The sequence below is a fragment of the Mugil cephalus genome, chromosome 7 (assembly GCF_022458985.1).
Source record: "Mugil cephalus isolate CIBA_MC_2020 chromosome 7, CIBA_Mcephalus_1.1, whole genome shotgun sequence".
NCBI lineage: Eukaryota > Metazoa > Chordata > Actinopteri > Mugiliformes > Mugilidae > Mugil > Mugil cephalus.
In genome coordinates, this window is record NC_061776.1 from 7318379 (window position 1) to 7338329 (window position 19951).

At 43.1% G+C, this 19951-nt stretch overlaps 1 protein-coding gene across 14 annotated transcripts in view; it reads right to left on the bottom strand.

The window, feature by feature from the left end:
* Nucleotides 1-19951, bottom strand: part of LOC125010610 (supervillin-like) — a 54280-nt gene that overhangs the window by 17978 nt on the left and 16351 nt on the right. For 8 of the 14 annotated variants that reach the window (XM_047589373.1, XM_047589364.1, XM_047589370.1 and 5 more), the window contains 12 exons: nucleotides 17135-18466; nucleotides 16549-16713; nucleotides 16330-16367; nucleotides 15349-15410; nucleotides 14373-14509; nucleotides 14125-14223; nucleotides 11724-11979; nucleotides 10062-10130; nucleotides 8426-9161; nucleotides 5989-6496; nucleotides 3528-3657; nucleotides 1601-1657 (listed from right to left, as the gene is read on the bottom strand). In XM_047589373.1, coding sequence (XP_047445329.1) covers nucleotides 1601-1657; nucleotides 3528-3657; nucleotides 5989-6496; nucleotides 8426-9161; nucleotides 10062-10130; nucleotides 11724-11979; nucleotides 14125-14223; nucleotides 14373-14509; nucleotides 15349-15410; nucleotides 16330-16367; nucleotides 16549-16713; nucleotides 17135-18466 — 3589 coding nt within the window. The remainder of the gene's footprint in view (nucleotides 1-1600; nucleotides 1658-3527; nucleotides 3658-5988; nucleotides 6497-8425; nucleotides 9162-10061; nucleotides 10131-11723; nucleotides 11980-14124; nucleotides 14224-14372; nucleotides 14510-15348; nucleotides 15411-16329; nucleotides 16368-16548; nucleotides 16714-17134; nucleotides 18467-19951) is intronic. The other 6 variants (XM_047589365.1, XM_047589372.1, XM_047589376.1 and 3 more) reach the window with 4 other exon arrangements.

Below are 19951 nucleotides of genomic sequence, written 5' to 3' on the forward strand. Positions count from 1 at the left end.
GGTATTAAAATGCGCCCAGAGACATCTGATCACAGGCTTGAAATGCAGATGTGGACGCACTGAGGATGCATTCAGGAAGCACTCGACCACATCTGGATCTGGAGGTGGTCTGGGCCCCTCGTGACCTTTTAGGAGAGCGACGATGAAATGCATCCTACCAACACTAGCTGCGTTTCTGTTTGTTTTTTTCCAAAATAAAAGCGATATTTCTGAATCTGTTTTGCGATATTTAGGTTTGGAGCGTTTCTAGGGATGATGGAGACGCAGCAACTGAAAGTCCCAAAAGTGTTGTCTGCTCTTCTGTCCTTGCAGCTGTTGACAGACTTACACATGTAATAAATCTTAACAATGAGAAATAGAGTTAGTGAATATGAGTAGTGTAATTAACGTCAGGGGGAAGAGATCTATTAATAATCTAAATATATTAATGGTTCCACTGTTTACATCATATCTCAGTGTTATTGGTTCTGAAACAGCACTAAGTAGTGATCCATAGCTTTGAGACAACAGCTGCAACACGAATGCACGAATAACGATCTGTGTTTATTTTCACACCGATTTTAAAACCGAGATCCACATGATAACAAGCAGCTGCCCACTTGTGTTGGCATCACACAGGACAAATATTATCCAGGTTTACATGGAGGCTTTTCTCTCATTCTGATTGAGGTGATCTATTCCAATCTGATGTTTACATGCACAAATACTTTTAATCTGAACAGACGTTTTACATGAAAACATCAGGTGACTGATCAAAGATGGAGCTCTCTCGTCCAATCAGCAGGAGTTACTATTGTTTTTACAGCTTTATTATTAAAGCAACAGCTTGATTGGGTCATACCAACTTTTGCTATTGTGTTGTTTAGTCTTTTTTTTCCCCAGCGGTTCTGAATTTCTTCAATTCAGATTTGATGAACCTTTTTAGACAGTTCAATGTTTCCACTTTTTCTGCCATCTAAGTGTGCGATAATGTCTTGTGTTTATAGGGAGCATTTTCATTTGGTTTGGTCTTCTAAACCATTTGTAATCCGAGTATTTGGTTCCACCTAAACCCAGCTATTGACACCAGGTCTGAACAGGACCGAGAAGAGACGGACCTGAAGGGAAAAAAGGCCAGAAACTGGGAGCGCAGCTAATCTTTAAACAACACTAATGTGGCTTTCGAAAGAAGCATTTTTGCACATGTGTTACTGTTAGTGAGAAAGCAGCAAAGCCATTTTCACCCTGGTGATTTATAAGTTGAGACAGACACAGAAAGCCTGATATTATAAACACACAACGTAAGCAGAGGTTTAAGCTTGAAGCGCGGTGAGTAACAGCTGGTCTTAAAAAGCACCAAAAGGAAACCTTTACTTTTTACAGACTCTCTTTAACAGGAACAAATCCAGCGCCACATGCAGTATTTTTTTATAGTTTGTGAGCACTTTAACTAGAAATTGCTGAGAAGAAGTGAATAAAACATTATGCAACAGATTCAGATTCGGGAGGAGCGACAAACAGCCTCCACACAACATCCACACGACGCCGTGATTGGACGACGCGGGTCTCACACGAAGCTGATTGGCTCAGAGGCGGCGTGCGGCTGCCATCGGGGTCTTACCCACAGCTGTTCAGACACAGACACAGCGGAATAGTCCTGAACGGACACCCTCTCCTCCTGAGGGGTTAAACACAGGGGAAGTACTCAGTCAGGGGGGAGAGAAGGGAGGGAGAGGGAGGGGGTTTGGTGGTGGAGGCCATTGTTGCTAATGGGTTTAGGGGTGAGGCTGCCTGGAGGATTACCATCCAGGGTTTAAGCAGGCAGGTTCACCCCACAGAATACTAATGTGAAGTAGATGAGCTGCAGGAAAGAGGTCCTTTAACGTCTTAAATCCTGAAATCAAAGGCTCTTTGAGCTTAGAAATTAAATTCTAGCTGCTGTTTAAATCAACAGAGATGCATATAAATTACGTTCCCTTTCTGTCAGATAAGCTTTTAAAGTTATTACCTCTTTAGTAAAACTCAACCCGAGGCGAGTTCGTAAAAGAGGAGAATTTATGGCCAACATTCTTAATCCTACAAGCACTGAGCTCAAACTACAGATCGACTCGAGGAGATGAAATAAAAGCGAGAGTTGAGGGAGGGGCAGGAGCTGGCGCGGTAGAACATGAAGGGTAAGGAGTGAAATGTACTGTTTATTTACTCTGTTTAAGAATAAAACCTAGAGGAGTGAACTATAGCTGTAGAGCAGAGGCCCCTGGAAACACCAAATATATATAAAGTGAATGTTAAAATCGTTTTTTCAGTGCAAACCAGGAACATCCTCGAACCCTGAGTGTTTTATTCACAGTGACGTAGAAACAAAAACAACCGGCTGGACAACAGGACGTCACTAAAGTCAGGAACAAGGCTAGAGAGAACGTGACAAAGATTTAAAAAAACTAGCAGATGTCACTGTAAGTGAAAATATAGAGGGTATGACTGTGATGTCACAGCCAGCTGAAGTCTCCATGGTTACGGCCACTGAGTGGCAGAAAGTGACAGATGAACATGGAGATTAGCAGCATTGGTTTGAATCATAGGCTTTAATAGCATCTAAACTGTAAAATTATTTTAAATAAAATGGTGAAGAGCTGTCAATTGACTGAACCAACAGGTTTTAAAAGCAGCCAGAGATATATTTTATATTTTTACAGATATCTCCCAAAGAAAAGAAAAGTAAATGTATCGCAGCATTAGAAGAAACAACTGGAATCCAGGCAGAGAAACCTGGTGTTGTGGTTCATATTCAGTGTCAGGTAATATTAATTTATGCTGTATTTTTTGATGTTTGTGGATGTTGTTCTTTTGGTGTAGATACGACCGACAGTAACTATTTCACTTCCAACGATTAATAATAATAAAACAATAAACTGAATATTTAAAGTCACTCCTCGTTCTTTTAATGTCTGGTGAGATGCTACAGTATTGTATGGATAACGTTACTTATCAGTAAAGCTCTTAGCGTTAGCATCTGTTATTTAGCTACATTTATCAGAAAATGACCTAAAACTCACTGAAACTGAGGCTAATCCACTTTTCCCTCGTACAAAGTCATTGGAGCTGTGTTGTATAAAATACCAAAACACATTAGTATAAGTATAATCCATATAAATATCAGGAGAAATTATTTCTGGCCACATGTAGTTCATATAGATCATTGTCGAGTCCAATTGTCCCTAATTTGATCTGATAATTCACATTTTTCCTGGTTTCGCTGTATTTACTGATACATTTCACCATGTTTTTGCCACTAGGGGGCAGTGACGTCAATGTCTACCCTCTATACCAGGTAAAAAGACTAGAATAGACTTAATTTCTCTTTAAGTTATGCTGCAAAAAAAAAAAAATGTGATACAAAATAGGCTTTAGGTGGTAAAAGATGATATTAATAAAAAAAGTTAAAAGTGTAAATTATCAACTTCATTTCCCTTAAAAAAATACTACTAGTAGATACAATATATGCGACGTTGGTTATAATGAATGAAATATTTTATGTGGAGACTGACCTTCTTCTGGCAGCTCTGCTCCGTCTCCGTCCACACCTGCTGCTCGGTGGACGCCACCTGAACCACCTCCTGCTTCTTGTTGATCCTGTTCCTCCAATCCTCCTCGCCGCTCTTCTTCAGCAGTGCCACTCTGACATAAGACCACAGGGTTTTGTTTCGTTATTCCAGGTGGAGAATCAATTTACAACAATCTAGATTAAAAATGCTCACAAAAGATGGGGCCAGAAAAAGGAAGGAAATGATTTAAAGATGCCTGATTAAAAGACGATACATTGCAGTAGTAGACTATGAGTAGACTATGAAGACAGAAAATCCTGACACATATAAAGTGTTTCCATTATTTCCAACAAGGTCATGAGAAAAAGAAACTGTTCAAGGATGAAAAACCAGGTCATAGATTTCTTCCCCTCTGTTAAAAAGAGAGGCCTCTGCAGACTGAATGAGGAGTGCTGATGAAGAATGGCTGAGGGGGTAAAAGGAAAGTATGTCATCATCTCGGCTGCTGCTGCTGCTGCTTGAGAGTGGACAGGGCAGAAACCAGGGCGTTAGGAGGAACCTGCTGAGTAGAAACACGGCGATGCTAAAAATGAATCTCTCCTTCAAAGACGCGAACGAACCTATATGCTGCGACGAAAGGACAAAACTGTCAAACATGGCGGATTTATGAGACGCCGACTCTCGACTGAACTGACTGACTCTTGACTTGGTGCAGGTTGTGAATGAAGTCAAGGCTGAGTAGTGCAGCTTTTGATTGGCTTTGGGTTTTTAACCCTTTAGAACTGAACAACAAGTTAAATCTTGTAGTTTCTGAATTACTGTGACTCACAGTGGTTTGCACCATTGACTAGGAATCGGCGATAACTTACTGTACATGATATAGATACGATGTGACGTTTTTTGAGGGGCGGGGCTTAACTGGATGCAACATTTCTCAAACACTGTAGCCTGTAAACGCCGGTTAGCATATTTCAACGGACTGTTTTGGTAAGAATGGACGAGGAAAATGGATATTTTAGAGAATATGCTAATACAATCACTCCCTGAGGCCGTGATTGTTATTTTAAAAAGCTGACTCTGACTAATGGGACTATATTCACCGACCCCTATGCTGATGATTTGTCCAAAGAAGGACAAAGAGGGGACAAAGTCTGGTCTGTCTTTATCAAGTGAAGCCTCTCAAACAATGATATTACAAGAAGTAAGTGGAGTCACTGTGGAGGGTAACGTAGCAAATGTAACTTCTGCTTGGAATGCTAGCTGTTAGCATTAGCATTAACATGTAACAAGAATCCCCCAAATAAGGATTAACTTAACATAAGTTCAGTCTAACCCATACTTATCCAGGCTGAAACTGATGATGCATTTCATATTAATCTTATCTGATAAGAACAGGGGTCTTACCCAGTCAACAGTGCACATTGTTGACTCACTCCAAACCTTTCTTTAAATCACCAAAGCTAAACAAAAGTTGTCTATGACTGGCAGTGGTATGTAGACAGCAAGACGATATTGTCATGGTTAAAGTGACAGTGTTTGCCTCCAGCTTCCCTTTGTTTTTGTCTATACCGCCACAAACAATACCAACGATAAGAATTTGCTATGTTGCGATAAATGTGATAAAAATAAGATGATGATGTAGGCGGGTGCGACGTACTCGACGTCCTCGCAGCCGTAGCTTAGCGACATCCTTAGCTAACCTGTGGCTAAACGAGGTTTCTCATCAATAATATGGATCTGGTTCGTATATATTATAAGGTGAATGTGGAACAAACTCATCCCATATGTGAGGTTTGCAAAAAAAAAGATAGTGGCAAAGGATAGCAACACGACAAATTAATTCCACCACCTGATGTACAACCACAAGCTGGAGCACGACGAGAGCCAGGAAAACCGTCAGAAGAAAGCAGCCACTAAAAGCTGTCCCTGATTTTAGCGTTTTATGAATGAGAAAAAAAAAATGTTGCACGCAGACTACAATTATTACGGTAGCTGGTTGCACCGCTATTGACATCATAGACATAACAGTTTTAATATGTACAGTAAGTACCATCTTAGAGAAGTGTGTACTGAATGTAGTGACAGATTGAGTCAAAAACATAGAATTAATGGAATATTTTTTGTCGCAATTTCTTGTCGTGATCGCCAGAATGACAAAATTTATCGTGAAAAATCTTTTATCGCCCATCACTACTACTGATGAATTTCAAAGTGTGGCTGAACACTGGGAAGTTGTGCTTTTGTTGGGACATGTCTTCATTTTCCTCTAAACAACTCTTTCTTCCTGGGTCTCCCTGGTCTTAGGTCTTTATTACCATAATCCACTTCCCCAGGTTCAGTCACACTTTGAATTTTATCCATAGGTTACGGTAATTGAAATACCGTTCTTTTTTTTAAACCACAGGTGGATGTTTAGATCTCGTAGGGTTAAGGAAAACCTTTTCCAGCAGTAGAGTTTCCTCACCTCTCCCTGATGGACATCTGTTTGGCGGACATGCTGTCAGAGAGTTGGTCCCCGGACTCGGTGGGGGAGAGCTGATCTCCAGAGTGGTCGCTGAGCCTGCTGAGGTCCTCGCTGTGGTCCAGGGGCAGGGAGTGGGACTTGACCAGGGCGTGGGGGAGGGACTGGGGTTTGGGGGGAGTCTGCGGAGGAAGCTGGGGCTTAAGCGGAGGCTGCGGCGCCGTCTGCGGGAAAGGCTTGGGGAGACACTGGACGAACCCCTGAAGTCTGGGCTGGGCTTGTGGCGAGTGGGCGAAAGGCTTGGGGTAGGTTGGCGGGGGCTGGGCGTACGACGCCGGTTTGGGTTGGGTTGGAGGAGGCGGCGGCGGCTGCTGTGTGAAGGTTTTAGGAAGAGTCTGAGGAGGCTGCTGCCGCTGCTGCTGCTGCTGCACGCCGGTCGAAACGTGAGACGCTGTCCTGGATGATACTTTAGCCACCAGCGGCCTCAGCGACGCAGAGTGATCCGGCAAATCTGAAACAACATCAAATATATATTTACAATTAGGTCAGCAGAACGCCAGAGTCGCCGCATCCAGAAAAGTGAGAGAAAAGACGTGAAATGCTGAGAGGTTAACCTTGAACAGGGGTAAATCAGTGCGTCCTGCTAACAGCAGAGATGCCAGGCTAGTTTTTAAAGCAGTGCGTGGGCGGTAATGTGAGCATGAAGAGACCTTTTGTTAGACGAGAGTGACTCAGGGAAAGCTAAATTTGAAATACTAGAGTTGGATGCTGAAGAAAATACCGAAACTGCTGTTGCTGCTGCTTCCATTTTAAGAAATAATAGCACGGCACGACAACGCTTTTTGGGGGAGACAGCTCATCTCTACTGACGTCAAGAAGTTTGAATTTGGCCGTTGCGTGTTTTATTTCCTCTCATAGGACGAACACAGGCTAACTGGAGATAATGTGATTTGGTTGTAGGTCTGCATGTGAACTTGTGTAGACTATAGACCAGTCCAGGGTGATTCCCACTTCTCTCCCATAGGCTCCATGTACCTGTGACCAGGAAAAGTGGCTATAGCTAAAAGATGGAGGTGTTTAATTTTAGGTCATGCACAAGAATTGTGGTGTTCAATTAAGGAATGGGTTAAAAATATCACACTAAATTAAGAGTTAGTGCCTCACCTTGTTGGTTGTTGTTGTTTTTGTTTATTTTTTTGTTAAATCACCAAAGTAAGAAGCATTTAAGTCAAACAACTGATCGAGAAGTGGTGGGACCGGATGAGTTTTACTTCCTCTCGCTCCTTTTCGAATGCATTTCATGTGTTTTCTTTATTCTCCATTTTTTTCTTTTGAACATATTCGAAATAAATAAAGCTCAAACTCAAATATAGGCCATTTTGGAGTTTATAAACGCTAACATGTTGAAAACTATACCCCAGATTATAAAGAAGGGATCAGATAATACACATTTATGATATATTTGATTATTCTCCTCTGTGTATTCATCCCTAAAGCACATTTGTATGCCCACATGCAAAAGTTTTATACAATATTTTATCCACACTGAACCTTTTTTGTTGAAGGATGTAATTGCATGTACTGATATTTCCAGAGTGAAGTCGTAGTCGTCGTCGGTGAAAAGTTCTCAGGCCTCACGATCCGACACTATAAAAGACTGGATTTACCCATGCAAATCTAAACAAGGCTTCAGCCTGCAGACAAGGCGTCCATTGTGTCCTCTACCTGCTCCATGCAAGTGCCGGACAATCGTCCACTGCGCTCTGAGCGACTGAGAGCTTTCATCTCTGTGTTGCGTGGACGCATTAGGCAAAGACCACCTCTGGACACACTCCGCGTTAACGCATAAAAAACAGGTCAGGCCCCGTTTTACTGTAGCACGAGCTGCAGCGAACCCAGAGGCAATAAGTAATCTGGTGCACGGCAGACACCACGGCCGCTTTGTAGGCCACGACAGTGACACAAATCCCTGGTGTTTATTAGCTGACAAACAGTGTGTCAGGAAAAGGACTTGCTTCCTCCTCTTTCCAGACAAAGGGAGCCACAAGGTAAATTCATGGAAAAATATGCTAATTAGATGCTGCCTCAGACGCCTCTGTCTCTGTGTCTCTGTGTTTTCTGCGCGAGCCAAATCAAATACCCCCAGCTGGGACGAGCGTGTGTGTGTGTGTGTGTGTGTGTGTGTGTGTGTGTGTGTGTGCAGCCGGCAGAAAGCAATCATGCGTGGGAGCATGCTGCATAAGACGGCGTCGATAATGAGAACAGCCTCTTCCCTAGACATTTCTCCTTTCGCCCCCCCTTTTTTTTTTTTGTCACTTCCCTTCTCTTCCTCTTTTTTTGTCCCTTTTCATTTGTTCCCCTCATCCCTCTTTCCTTCCTGTCTCTCCAACCAAAACACCTCTTGTTTGGTTTTAAGTCCCCAGACGGAGAAGCTTCCTACCTGAGACGAGCGCCTGGCTCCGGCCGCTGCTTCTCTCCTGCTGCTCCTGTGTGGAGGAACCGTGAGCGGCTGCAGCCTCTCTCAGGTAGCTTCCTCCTCTTCCTCCTCCTCCTCCTCCTCCTCCCCCTCCTCCTCCTCCCCCGTCTGCTCTCTCCTGGGAGTCTGCGGCTCTCCAGCTGGGCAGAGGCTCTGACTCTCCCCTCCACAAAGAGGGCTCTGCAGCGTGAGGATGCTGATGCTGCTGCTGCTGCTGCTGCTGCTGCTGCCTGTCGTCTAAGTGCCGCTTACCCTTCGCGCCGACGCCTTGGACGTCTTCCCCGGCTCCTCCCTGCTGCCTCCCTCTAACCTCGTCCTCCCCCCGCTCCCCTTGCTGCCTGTGGCCGGCGGAGGACGCGGGAGCAGGAGGGGCCCCCGCTCTCTCTCGGCTCTCGGGGAGGCGAGAGGAGGAGCCGAGCTCGTTCTCGTGGTGGCCCGGGTCCCCGCTCTGGGTCATGGAGAAGTACCTCAGCGCCCTCTCCTGGTGGGCGCTCGCGCCGCCGGGAGCCCGTTGTTGGGCGGGGACGTAGGGGACGGCGGTGGACTTGCCGAGATTGTCGCCGTCCCCGGTGGCGGCGCTGCCACTGCTGCCTCCGCCGCCACCGCCGCCTGGTGCCATGGCTCGGGAGGTGACGGCCGCCACGGATCGAACCAGGGAGGCCGACAGGGGCTCCAGTTTGATCTCGCCTCCATTCTTCAGCTGCGAGGACGGCAGGGGTCACGTTAGAAAGTGGAGACAGAGGAGAAAAAACTGTACGGACGAATATTGGAGGATGATGGATGGAATAATAAAGAGGGATGAGCAAAACGAAAAACAAAAACAGCATTTATGTCACAAAACCACAGCTGGATGCAACTTTTAGTAGCATTCTTACTTTGAAACATAAGTTTTATATGAATGAATGGAACAACAACCCTGGAGCTAATTACATGTGCTGAACTCAAGTACACAAAGCACCTCAGATATGCTTTCAAAAACGATTCACTCCAGCCAATTTAAACCACTATGTTCTCTGAAATAAAACCCGGGATGATTTTAATTTCCATTCAACTGAGCTGGGAAGATCAAATTAGCTGCAGCAGGAAATTGTATTTTACTATGTAGTGTTAAATGCAGGATAAACATAACGTTTAAGGAGACATTAGGCTCAGTGTGACTCATCCCTCCCTCCAGCTGCTACAGTGTAGTATCATTATTATTATTATTGTTATATTTTAGGAATATGCAGTTATCTGTATGAAGCTCAAACTCCACAACAAACTACCACAAACAGATCTTTGTTGCAGTCCCGCGTCTGTTATTGATCGCGTACAGTCAATGTACATCCACCACATTCCCCAGATAGTTTATTCAGTCCGAATAAACTAACGAGTCAGACGTCCCATGCTCACAAAGCAGCGAACAGGCATGTCACGGAAGCAGCTACCGATGAAAAGGAAGCACGAGAAGCAAGCGAGGCGCCCTGCAGCGCTCGCGTTATAAAAATACACATCGAGGCGCAACCACGTTTATTCATGACCGTCACTAAGCCGCTGCCATATCAGGAGCAATCAGGTCAATGGGAGGCGGTCGGATGCAAACACGGCCCGGGCGTCTTACATGTTCTCCCTGACTGGCCTCTAAGTCGCCGTTACACACCGCCGCAGAGGTTTCTGCCGCCTCAGCCTCCTGTGTGGACACCAGACTATGACTCACTGCTGAGAGCAACTTGCTCATCAAGCATCTGACACTTTTAGGATTTGTTAGGGTTCATCTTTCACAGGATATTTATTGCTTTATTGTCTGTTCTGCGCCACATGTGCAGCATGAACAGACTGAAATAGGAAAAAATCATGGTGCAACACGTTAACACTGACAATAGAAATGTTTACACCTGAAATTAAAAAAGCTAAATATAAAAATACATAAAAAGACACATAACAGATAAAAGTGAGTTCGATGTTGCATAAAGTTGAGTTCAAAGAAAAGGAAATAACATCAGATGATAGAAATATATTAGGGGCCAAAATATGGACATTTTTAAAAGCAAAATAAATTTTAGTCTGGTTATTTATTGAATTTTATTGATTTTATCATTTTATATTTTTTAGTCTGTCTTTTAACTGAATTAATTTAACTTATTTTTACCATTTTTAGTCTGGTTATTAATTGATTTTTATTTATTTAATTTTATTTATTTATTTAACATTTCATCTTTTTAGTCTTTTTTTTAACTAATTTTAACTTAATTTTTTTAAATTTTTAGTATGTCTTTTAATTTAATTTAATTTATTAAAAATTAAATTTTATTTAATATTTTATATTTTAGTCTGGGTTCTAACAAATCTTAACTTATTTTATTATTTTTTCCTTTTCAGTATAGCATTTAATTGAATTTTATTTATTTTTATCCTTTAGATAATTACTAAATTACAATTTATACAGTTATTTTTATCTCTGTAGTGTTTCCTCAGAGTTTTTAAATTTTCGTGTGTGTGTTTACATATGTGTGTGGTCTTCTGTCTATTGTTTTGTTTCTGTTTTTATGTAAAGCACTTTGGGCTGCATCTTTGTGCATGACAAGTGCACTATAAATAAAGTTTGATTGATTGACTGATTGAAAATGGTTTCTGGGCTATTAAAAAAAAGCAACACAAACTCTTTGACCTTTCTTTTTATTGTGTGGTATAAAAGAGTCATCCATCCACGAAGCACCAGAGGGGAATCACTGTGCAGTGAGACACTCGCTGTGGTGAGTGTTAGTGACCTGGAAGTGAAATGTCTGCAGCCGCTGGGCTCTTCACCAACTCCAGATGCTACGTGGTCACGTTCAAGTCATTTACTCTACCTTCTGCACATCTGTCCTGATGCTGTTAGAAAAAGATCCGTCCTAACTACGGGGACACTTTTATATCCCTGGTTTCATAATAAAATCCGCCGTTAAGATCAGTGAGTGATAGAGAAGGAGAGGAAACGTGTCTCAGACCAACAGACTCCAGTTATAACCACGGTTAAAGTCATAAAAATTAACACTGTGATTAAGAGTGGATGGTTTGTGAATGTGTAAAATTATAACTTAGCTAATAAATGAGGGAAATATAATTAAACTGCAGGAATGAATTAGCCGACATTTATAATTTTAGTTTGAAGAGATTAAACATCTGATGCCATTTTTACTTCTGAGTATGTGCCACTGGGCATTTTCCAAGTATCCACTTCTATCTGTGCCACTGTTTTTAGGGTGAATTTAGTTTTCCAAACATCACATGAAACCACATTTACCTGCTGCACCTCTCCCATGGTGATGGGCTGCGTCTGGAAGCGGGCGTTGGCTCTACGCTGGCGGGTGTCCCCTCGGGTCCCCTCTCCGGTTTTGCCGGTCGGCTGGGCGAGCCGGTTGAACAGGGCCATCTTCTCAGACAAACTCAGAGCGGAGAGGTCCGGCTCGTCCGAGACGGGCTCCTGGACGCCCGGAGCTGGCTTCTGGTTCTCCTGGTTCTCCTTCTCCTGCTCTGAGGCTGCAGAATCGGGCTTAACGCTGAGGAAAAGAAAAGAAAATTTTAAGACTGGGACATTTTTATTACTTAAATCGAAGAATAAAAAGCCATTAGAAGAGTCTTTATTATATGATTCTTGCACTGTGAAGGCAGACACTTGATATTGTTTGTATCTGAGACTTAAAATATGAGCTATGCGACGTTAAAATTGGCTGCAGCTGTAACCTGTCTCATTATCTGAAGACTTATTGTCGTGAATGTTAATGCAATCAAACAAATGAACGTGCATAACTACCCCTCAGCGGTGAATAACTGACACATAAGTAGATCACACATAGTGTCCGATAGTATCTCGGAGCAGCCGATTTAAACCTGGGCTTGTAAACAACCTGCAGGACACGTGAACTCAGACACGCGTTGGGCTTTAAGTGGCTCCACCACCTCTGACCTTTCCTCAACATACGCTACCGACTTCTTCACAGACATTCGTGACTTTCAATGTGAGAAACGCTGCTCGGGAGCGAACGGCTGGAAACTGGGCATGGAGAGTTCTCAATGACTTATTGTGTACACAGCGGCTTCCTTCCCGTATAAGGTACAAGCTGCTGAGAAGCAGAACATGCGGAGGTGGGGGGGGGGTGGGGTTTGGCAGGAATAAGGAGGTAAAATGAGCTGGATGAGCATGTGGGCGCTGCAGCCAGGAGAGGGAGACGGAGATCTGTTCGCTATTGAGTTCACAGAGGAAGACACAAGTTTCTGTTGGCTCGTCTCATCGTTAGTGATGTTCGATATCGATGCTTTCCTTTACGATATGAGTAAAATTCAGGCTGGTAGCGCCGATACCGATCCGATACTTTGTGTAAATACACCTAACGGGTTGTAAATCTAAAAAAAAGTATCTCAAATCATAGATTCATAAAGAATACAAGAGATCAGAGTAATTTATTTATTTATTTTTAACTCTGAAGTATATTGAGGTAGTGGCCTCATTTACTATATAACATATTCAATACAACAACAGAGAAACAAGACAGAGACACAATCATAAATAAATATGTGAAAACACTTGTTGTGTTGCCACAACTCAACAGTTTAGTTACTTTCCACTGTGTTCCTACATTACCTCCAATGACTGAAGTATCAAAAGTATCGATATTTTGATTTGAGAATCCATTTCAGAGCATAAACAACCGGTATCGTAAGTATCGATGTTTCAGTATCGATTCGCACGTCACTTCTCATTATACTCGTGATGCTTTGGTGACAAGCCTTCATCCTTCATCGGGCAAAATATTTTCTTTCTCAGTATTATTAGATGAGACACATAACCTACTGCAAAGTAATCTTTGACATAACAGCAATTAATCATGTATGTGAAAAACACCTTAACTCATGAAAGGTGTTGACCTTTTAATCTGAATTAGTTTTCTGTGTTTCCTGTTTTTATTTTGAAAGTTATATATATATATACAGCCATGTTTTTGTCCCAGTTTTTAGGTTGAGCTCACCTGCTACACTCTACAGCGCCTTTTTAGTACCGTATTATTAGTCTTTATTATTACAACCACCCTTAATTCCTGGTGTGTCTCTGTGCTACATATTACGACATAAGATTCATTCATTCTGAATCTTTTATTTAATTAGTTTGATGTTTTAATAACATAGAGCAATGACCAGAAAGGGGAATGGATTTGGATTCAAATTAGAGGATTTAAAATTAAATTAGTTGATGCAAATCTTAATGAAGTTTAGGTGAATGTTCAATAATAACTGTCTGTTTTTAATTTAGTGTTTTTAATTTTCCCATTCTGTCCAAATCAGTCCATCCCTAGTTTCAACCAGTGAATTATTTGCCTGTGTCCCTGCGCTTTTAAAGTCATTTTCATCTCCACTTCACCGTGGTCATCCAGTCTTTATCAGAAGTCTCTATGCAAACTCTACCTCTCTCCATCATCTGTCCTCATTCATCTTCATCTGCTGAGATTTATCCCTAAAAAAATAATTTGTCTTAATGTTTCCTCAATAAATGCTCATTCTTATTAAACTGGGGTCAGTCCAATGTTTTCTCTGAACCCAGATCATGTCCTTCTTTACGTTTTCATGCATGTAAAACATATGACGCGAGTACTATACGTACTACAATGCAGATTTAAGAACATGCGCACAGAAGAAAGCAGCCGGCCAACCTGATGCTCGTCACACTTGTGCTCGTCGCCACCGGTGGGCTGGGGACACGGTTTACATTCATATGGACGCTGACAGGTTGTGACGGTGTGGGAGCATCTCTTAAAAGCGGAGAAAAGGTGGTACAGGAGGAAAAACAATAGTGACATATATAAAATGCAAAGAAAAACGTGTTGACAGAAGAAGAGATAGGAGAGAAATTAAAAAAAAAAACACAGATTCAGATATAAAAGCAAAATCCAAGAATTACCCTGCAACGGTGACCACCTCCTTGATGGTGACGGGGAGGGTGTGAGAGCGGTCCTGGACTCGCCTCAGACGTCTTTCTACGGCAGCATTTCGCGAGCGTGGTTTGGGGACACATCCCTCTGATGTTCTTTCCAGCTCCTGGAAAAGTATGTGAAGAAAAGTATGAAAATCTAAGCCAAAGTTTCACTTTTTGGTTTTGATATGAAGAGTTTAGCACAGGGGTCTTCAACGTTTTTCACGCCAAGGACTCCAAAAAACCCCCAGAGGTTAAGTAGGGACCCCCCTACCTACTATATGTGTTCTATATTAAACTAGTGCTCTTTATGAATATACATTATTATTATTATCATTTTGCATTCAATACTGAGCTGTTAAAATAATACACAGGTTAAATACACAGGCCGTGCAACTGCAACTATATTTAGACTTATGATGAACAGATAAAGAACATAATTGACAGACTCATGTTTTAATTAAACACAGCTAAATGTAGTAGGGACAGTGTAACACCAAACCATTTTGGCCCCAGTAGTTGGCTGAAGCTTCTCTTCTGCTAATATTGCAGCGTGTGTCTTGAATTTCACCTGGGGACTAAACAGGCTCTCGGCCAATAGTGGAGAACCTGACGGAGTCGGCGTGTAACATACGACTTTATGATTGGCTCAGCAGTAACAGGGGCGTGGCCTCAGACAGACGGGTCTGTGCTGTTGAGACAGCTCCTGTATCGCTGACTGAGTGGAGTGCTGACTGAAAGATAACCTCAATTTATCCCTTTACTACAATATGTTGAATTCATGTTAATGTGTATTTAAACTAATTTATATTTATGGGGAAAACTGTGGGGGGAAATTAAAAAAATGTATATAAAAAATGTCTAATCAACCAAAGATTTTGCGACCCCCCCTGCAGCACCTCGGTGGACCCCCTAAGGACATTAGCGTTAGCATTAGCAAATGAACATAAAGCAGGAAGTGTACCCTGAAGAGAGACCTCTTGGCAGCCACGCTCATCTTAGCTCTCTCGTCCAACTTTTCCGCATCTAAGGACAAAAAAACAAAAAAAAAGAAGAAGAGAGAATTACGTTTTCAGCTCTATTTAAACTCTGGTAAAACGTCTTTAAATTCTTAATGACATTTACATAAACTGTGCACAAACAGTTTGCAATAGGGCAGAGTATCGGTACTTGATATCTTTTAGGTATCGACTGAAAACAACCCAGTACTGAGTAGCATAGTAACTGCACCTGTCAAATTATTACTTCAATTGGTTCTTTTTCTACCCAGATCTAGATAAAAAAGACTGTTCCCATGGTTTTTCTTGCAGCCAATCACCATGAGCGTTCTTCAATTCAGTGTCTGATTGGTCCACCATCACAACACCAGTAGTTTGTACCAAAACGCTCTCTGTACTACACACCTGCTGGTACTAGTAAATGCATAAAAGATTATTTCAGGGGAAGACGGGGAATACGAACAACCCGATGAAGCTCCTCATCAAACATGGAGGAAGCCTGAGAGTGGAGAACTGCACTGTATTTACAAGTCTAGTCTCAACATGACACAGCGCTACCGTTGATAACTTCACATAATATATAAAAAGGCTACTAGGCAAACTGTACTCATCCTCTGTGTGTTAAAACATTTATTTTGTAATAGGCAGCTTTGTGTGCTAATGCTAACTTTTACCTAATTGGCGACTACAAAGATGTGGAGGACAAAGTGGTCGGTGGCTGGATTCTCCATGTTTGATGAGGTGCTTCATCATGTTGGAGAATATTGGTTCATGGTTGTGATTTTGAAAACTACACAACCCAAATGATGCTTTGTTGCACAGGTTTGTTAGTCAATAAAATGTAAAGGAATTTGAACACTTTCAAGTGTAATCAAGTTTTGATATCGGTATCGTTTTAAGGGTACTGGTATCGGTACTGGTATCGATACCCAATAGGTTGTACTTACCCTCAGATTCCTGTAGTTGTGATGGGCTTAGACGGGACCTGCAGAGAACATCAACACACATCAAGCATCAGCCTTTTTTTTTTTTTTAATTGACTACATGTGATCATGATGTGAACGCCAACCTAGGACCATATTCTGATATCCAAATCTGTGCACTTTTCTTTGTAAATAAAATGATGCCGATAAGCTCTTGCAGATTGCTAGAAAGAGCGCCTGTACCTATCAGACTCCAGACGCTCTGCAGAGGTGATGGGCTGGGTCCTAAACCTCTCCGACATGCGACTGTCCCCTGGGGTGAAGTAGCGTCGAGGCCTTCGAGCACCCCGGTCACCGCTGCTACCTGGATCTACCTCCATGGCCGAGAGATCTACTTTGGTAGTCTCGCTTTTGAGGCGGCGGATCAGATCGGAAAGACGGACAACGTAGACAACGAACAGGGAAAGTAAAACAACATTAATGATGGTTGGTTTGGATGCGGCTTAACATTTTTACCAGAAAACTCAGACGCTGACATCATTACACAAGCTCAGCACCAACAAACAAACTGCAGCCTAACTCTGAAGAGCCCCTATAACATGCAGCAGCAGACAACTGCAACAAAAAAAAAAATTATGTTAACTTGTGCGAGTAAATTAAGCTCAAAGGCTAAATTTGCAAACACTGCAATAAACAATGCACCGTGACACATTTCACGCCACAGAATGACATAACAACGGCTTTGTTTTCTTGGACCAACACAGCTTTTTAATGCACTGTTAGACAGTTATTTAGCGATGCAACACAGAGGCCATGCCAGTGGACCTACAACTCAGGTTTCCGGTTGGCATTCTCCAGATAAGAGTGTCGGAGCTGTGCCACTGACACCCTTGTGTCCAGGGTTCCCATCTCCCCGCCATTAGCCATCCCCGGTGGAGGGACAGCCCTGGACGCCGCCTCTCTGCCGGCAGCTGCCCTCTCCATGCGATACATGGTGGAGTGCTGGCTTATGCCTATATCTGACATGGAGCGGGTTCGTATCTTGTGTTTGGACCCTCCGCTCACCTCCGTGCTCCTGTGTTTGGTTAGAGGGAAAGCGGCCGTGCCCCTCTGGAGGTAGACGGCCGAGTCAGACCTCTTTTGCGCGTACGGGTCCTGCTGCTGCCTCTGAGCCTGAAACCCTTCGTCTACTTGGGGGTGTTGATGTTTCCTTTGGGAGTCTTGCTGCTGAGTTGGAGGTTCCTGCCTTTGCGTCCCGTACTCCTGCTGTCTTTGAGACTGCTGTTGCCTTTGACTCTCCAGCGGCTGCCTCGAGTGCTCGTACTGATGCTGCCTTTGAGGGTCTTGCTGTTGAATTTGAGCAGACGCTTGCCTCTTTCTGGGTTCATGCTGTTGTTGCGTGAGGGGCTCGTGATGCTGAATTTGGGGCTCCTGGTGATACAAGGTCTCTGATGACTGATGCTGTCTAGGCTGCTGGTGTACCGGCGGGTGGGAAGGCTGCACAGATCTGAATACTTTCTCTTCTTGGCCGTCGTGGCTGGAGGTCTGCTCTCTCAACCTTTCTCTGACTCTCTCGACATTTCTTTCCCTTCCCCTCTCCCTTGGTCTCTCCCGATCCCAGTCTTCCTCGTTTCGAGTCGCCCTCCTCTGTTCTGGGCTGGTATTCTGCCAGTCCATGTCTTCGTACCGGCCCCTTTGAGTGTCATCCACGCTCTTTTCCCTTCTGCGAATCTCGGAGGGCAGCACAGCTTTCCTGCTCTTCAGCAGGCCCTCCGTATGGGCCTCTTCCTTCAAGGCCTGCCTCGCCTCCAATCTCGCCTCCTTTTGGGCGGCATGGATTTGGTCGGCACTCACTCTTCTTCGTGGTGGAACTTCTGCATGTCCAGAATGTTTTGCCGTCATGGCCAAATAGGGCTGCGAGTCCACAGCAGGGCCAGTGTGTTGGTACTCCGGGTAGGCTGTTTGCCCATGGGCGGGATGGTGGCCTGGGCTCGGCTGGGGCTGGGGAACAGTTCTTTGTTGGGTGGGTTCTGAGTGCTGTGGCGTGTACTGAGCAGCGCTCCCCTGAGTACGGTGCCTGTTAGCCTGGTGCCCGTCGGGACTCCAATCAGGGGGCCTCTGGACAGATTCATCCTTGGGCAATCGTTCCCTTACTCGGATTCTTTAGGAAAGGAATGCATAAGGAACACTGTTCAAGACCTATGACCCTATAAAAAGTCATCTAAAGTGCATAGATCAAATTTTCCTCCACAATACACAAAGTTATATTATTGTGCTCCACTCAAAAACCATCAAAATGGTGTATTATACACTACCGGTCAAAAGTTTTAGAGCAGCACTCTGGTATTCTCTGGTTTAGTTGGTCAGGGCTTCATCCTACAGCAAGATAATGACCCAAACCTTTAGTCCAAGCTGCACCAGAACTACCTCAGGATAAAAACAACATGGAGTGGACCATGGCCCAGTCTCTAGACTTTAACCCCATGGGGCTGGTTTGTGATGAACTGGACAGAAGAGTGAAAGCAAAGGACCCTACGAGAGACAGAATTTTCTGGGAACTTGTGCAGCAAAATTGGGAAGAAATCTCCGAAAAATATTTTATTTCTATTTTAGAAAGAAAGAATGTCACAGGTGTGTTCACGTTACATCAGACAAAGATGGTTACTGTGATGAGTCCAAAGTTTAGAATATAGTTTAGGTTATACATTGATTCCATGATTCCAGTTGTTTATTTGGTCTTTGCTTTCATTTCAGAGAAAAACGATGACATTAAACTGCATACATTTCAATAAAAAAGACATATTGGAATGTTCTAAAACTTTTGATGGGTAGTGTATATCTTCTGGATGACTGAGGACCTTCACAGACATATGTACTATTTATCCAAACGAGGGATGTCCCAATCCAGGAATTTTATTTTAAATGTGATCAGATCATTATCAGGCTTCAGCCAAGTCCGATCTTTTGGAGTCATTTATTTTTGGTCTGCCATGAACCAAAACTACATCCCAGTAGTGTCAAAACTTGGAAAGTAGAAGTAGAAGAAGAAGAAAAAGAAAACTTCTTGTTCTGTTTTAGTGGCGTCTGGCTAGTGTCAAAGCTAGAACCAAAGTCATGTGATTAAACATGTCTGCTGCGTGGAAATAGTTTATTCTTGAAAAGTAAGTCAGTCAGAAAGCAATTTATAGATTATACAACGTGGATTCTTGGCGAGGTAGTAGGAGGTCATCATTCAATACTACCGACTTGATTCGCCACCAAAAAGAAAACAAAAACATAATACGCTGAGTACACTCTGGTAGAGGCATCACCAAAACACTGAATGCTGCATTTAAAAGAAGAACAAAGTTTTCAGGAGACATTTGGTTTATGTAAGATTGGGTCAGGACAAGGATCGGCCTATACTGATCATTGCTATTGGAAATGGGGAAAAAAACTTGATTGGGACATCCCTGACTGAAACACTGATTGGCTTTTGTGTACGTGGCCAGCTCTAATCTGCAGTAAATACTGGCCTTCATGTTAAACTTAATTTAAATCCCCACTAAATCCAACCACACATTATGAAACATGTACCGGCGAAAGATTTATAACCTTCGACTATCACGGGACTGGCTTCAGCTCGCCAATCCTGCACTAGTAGGAG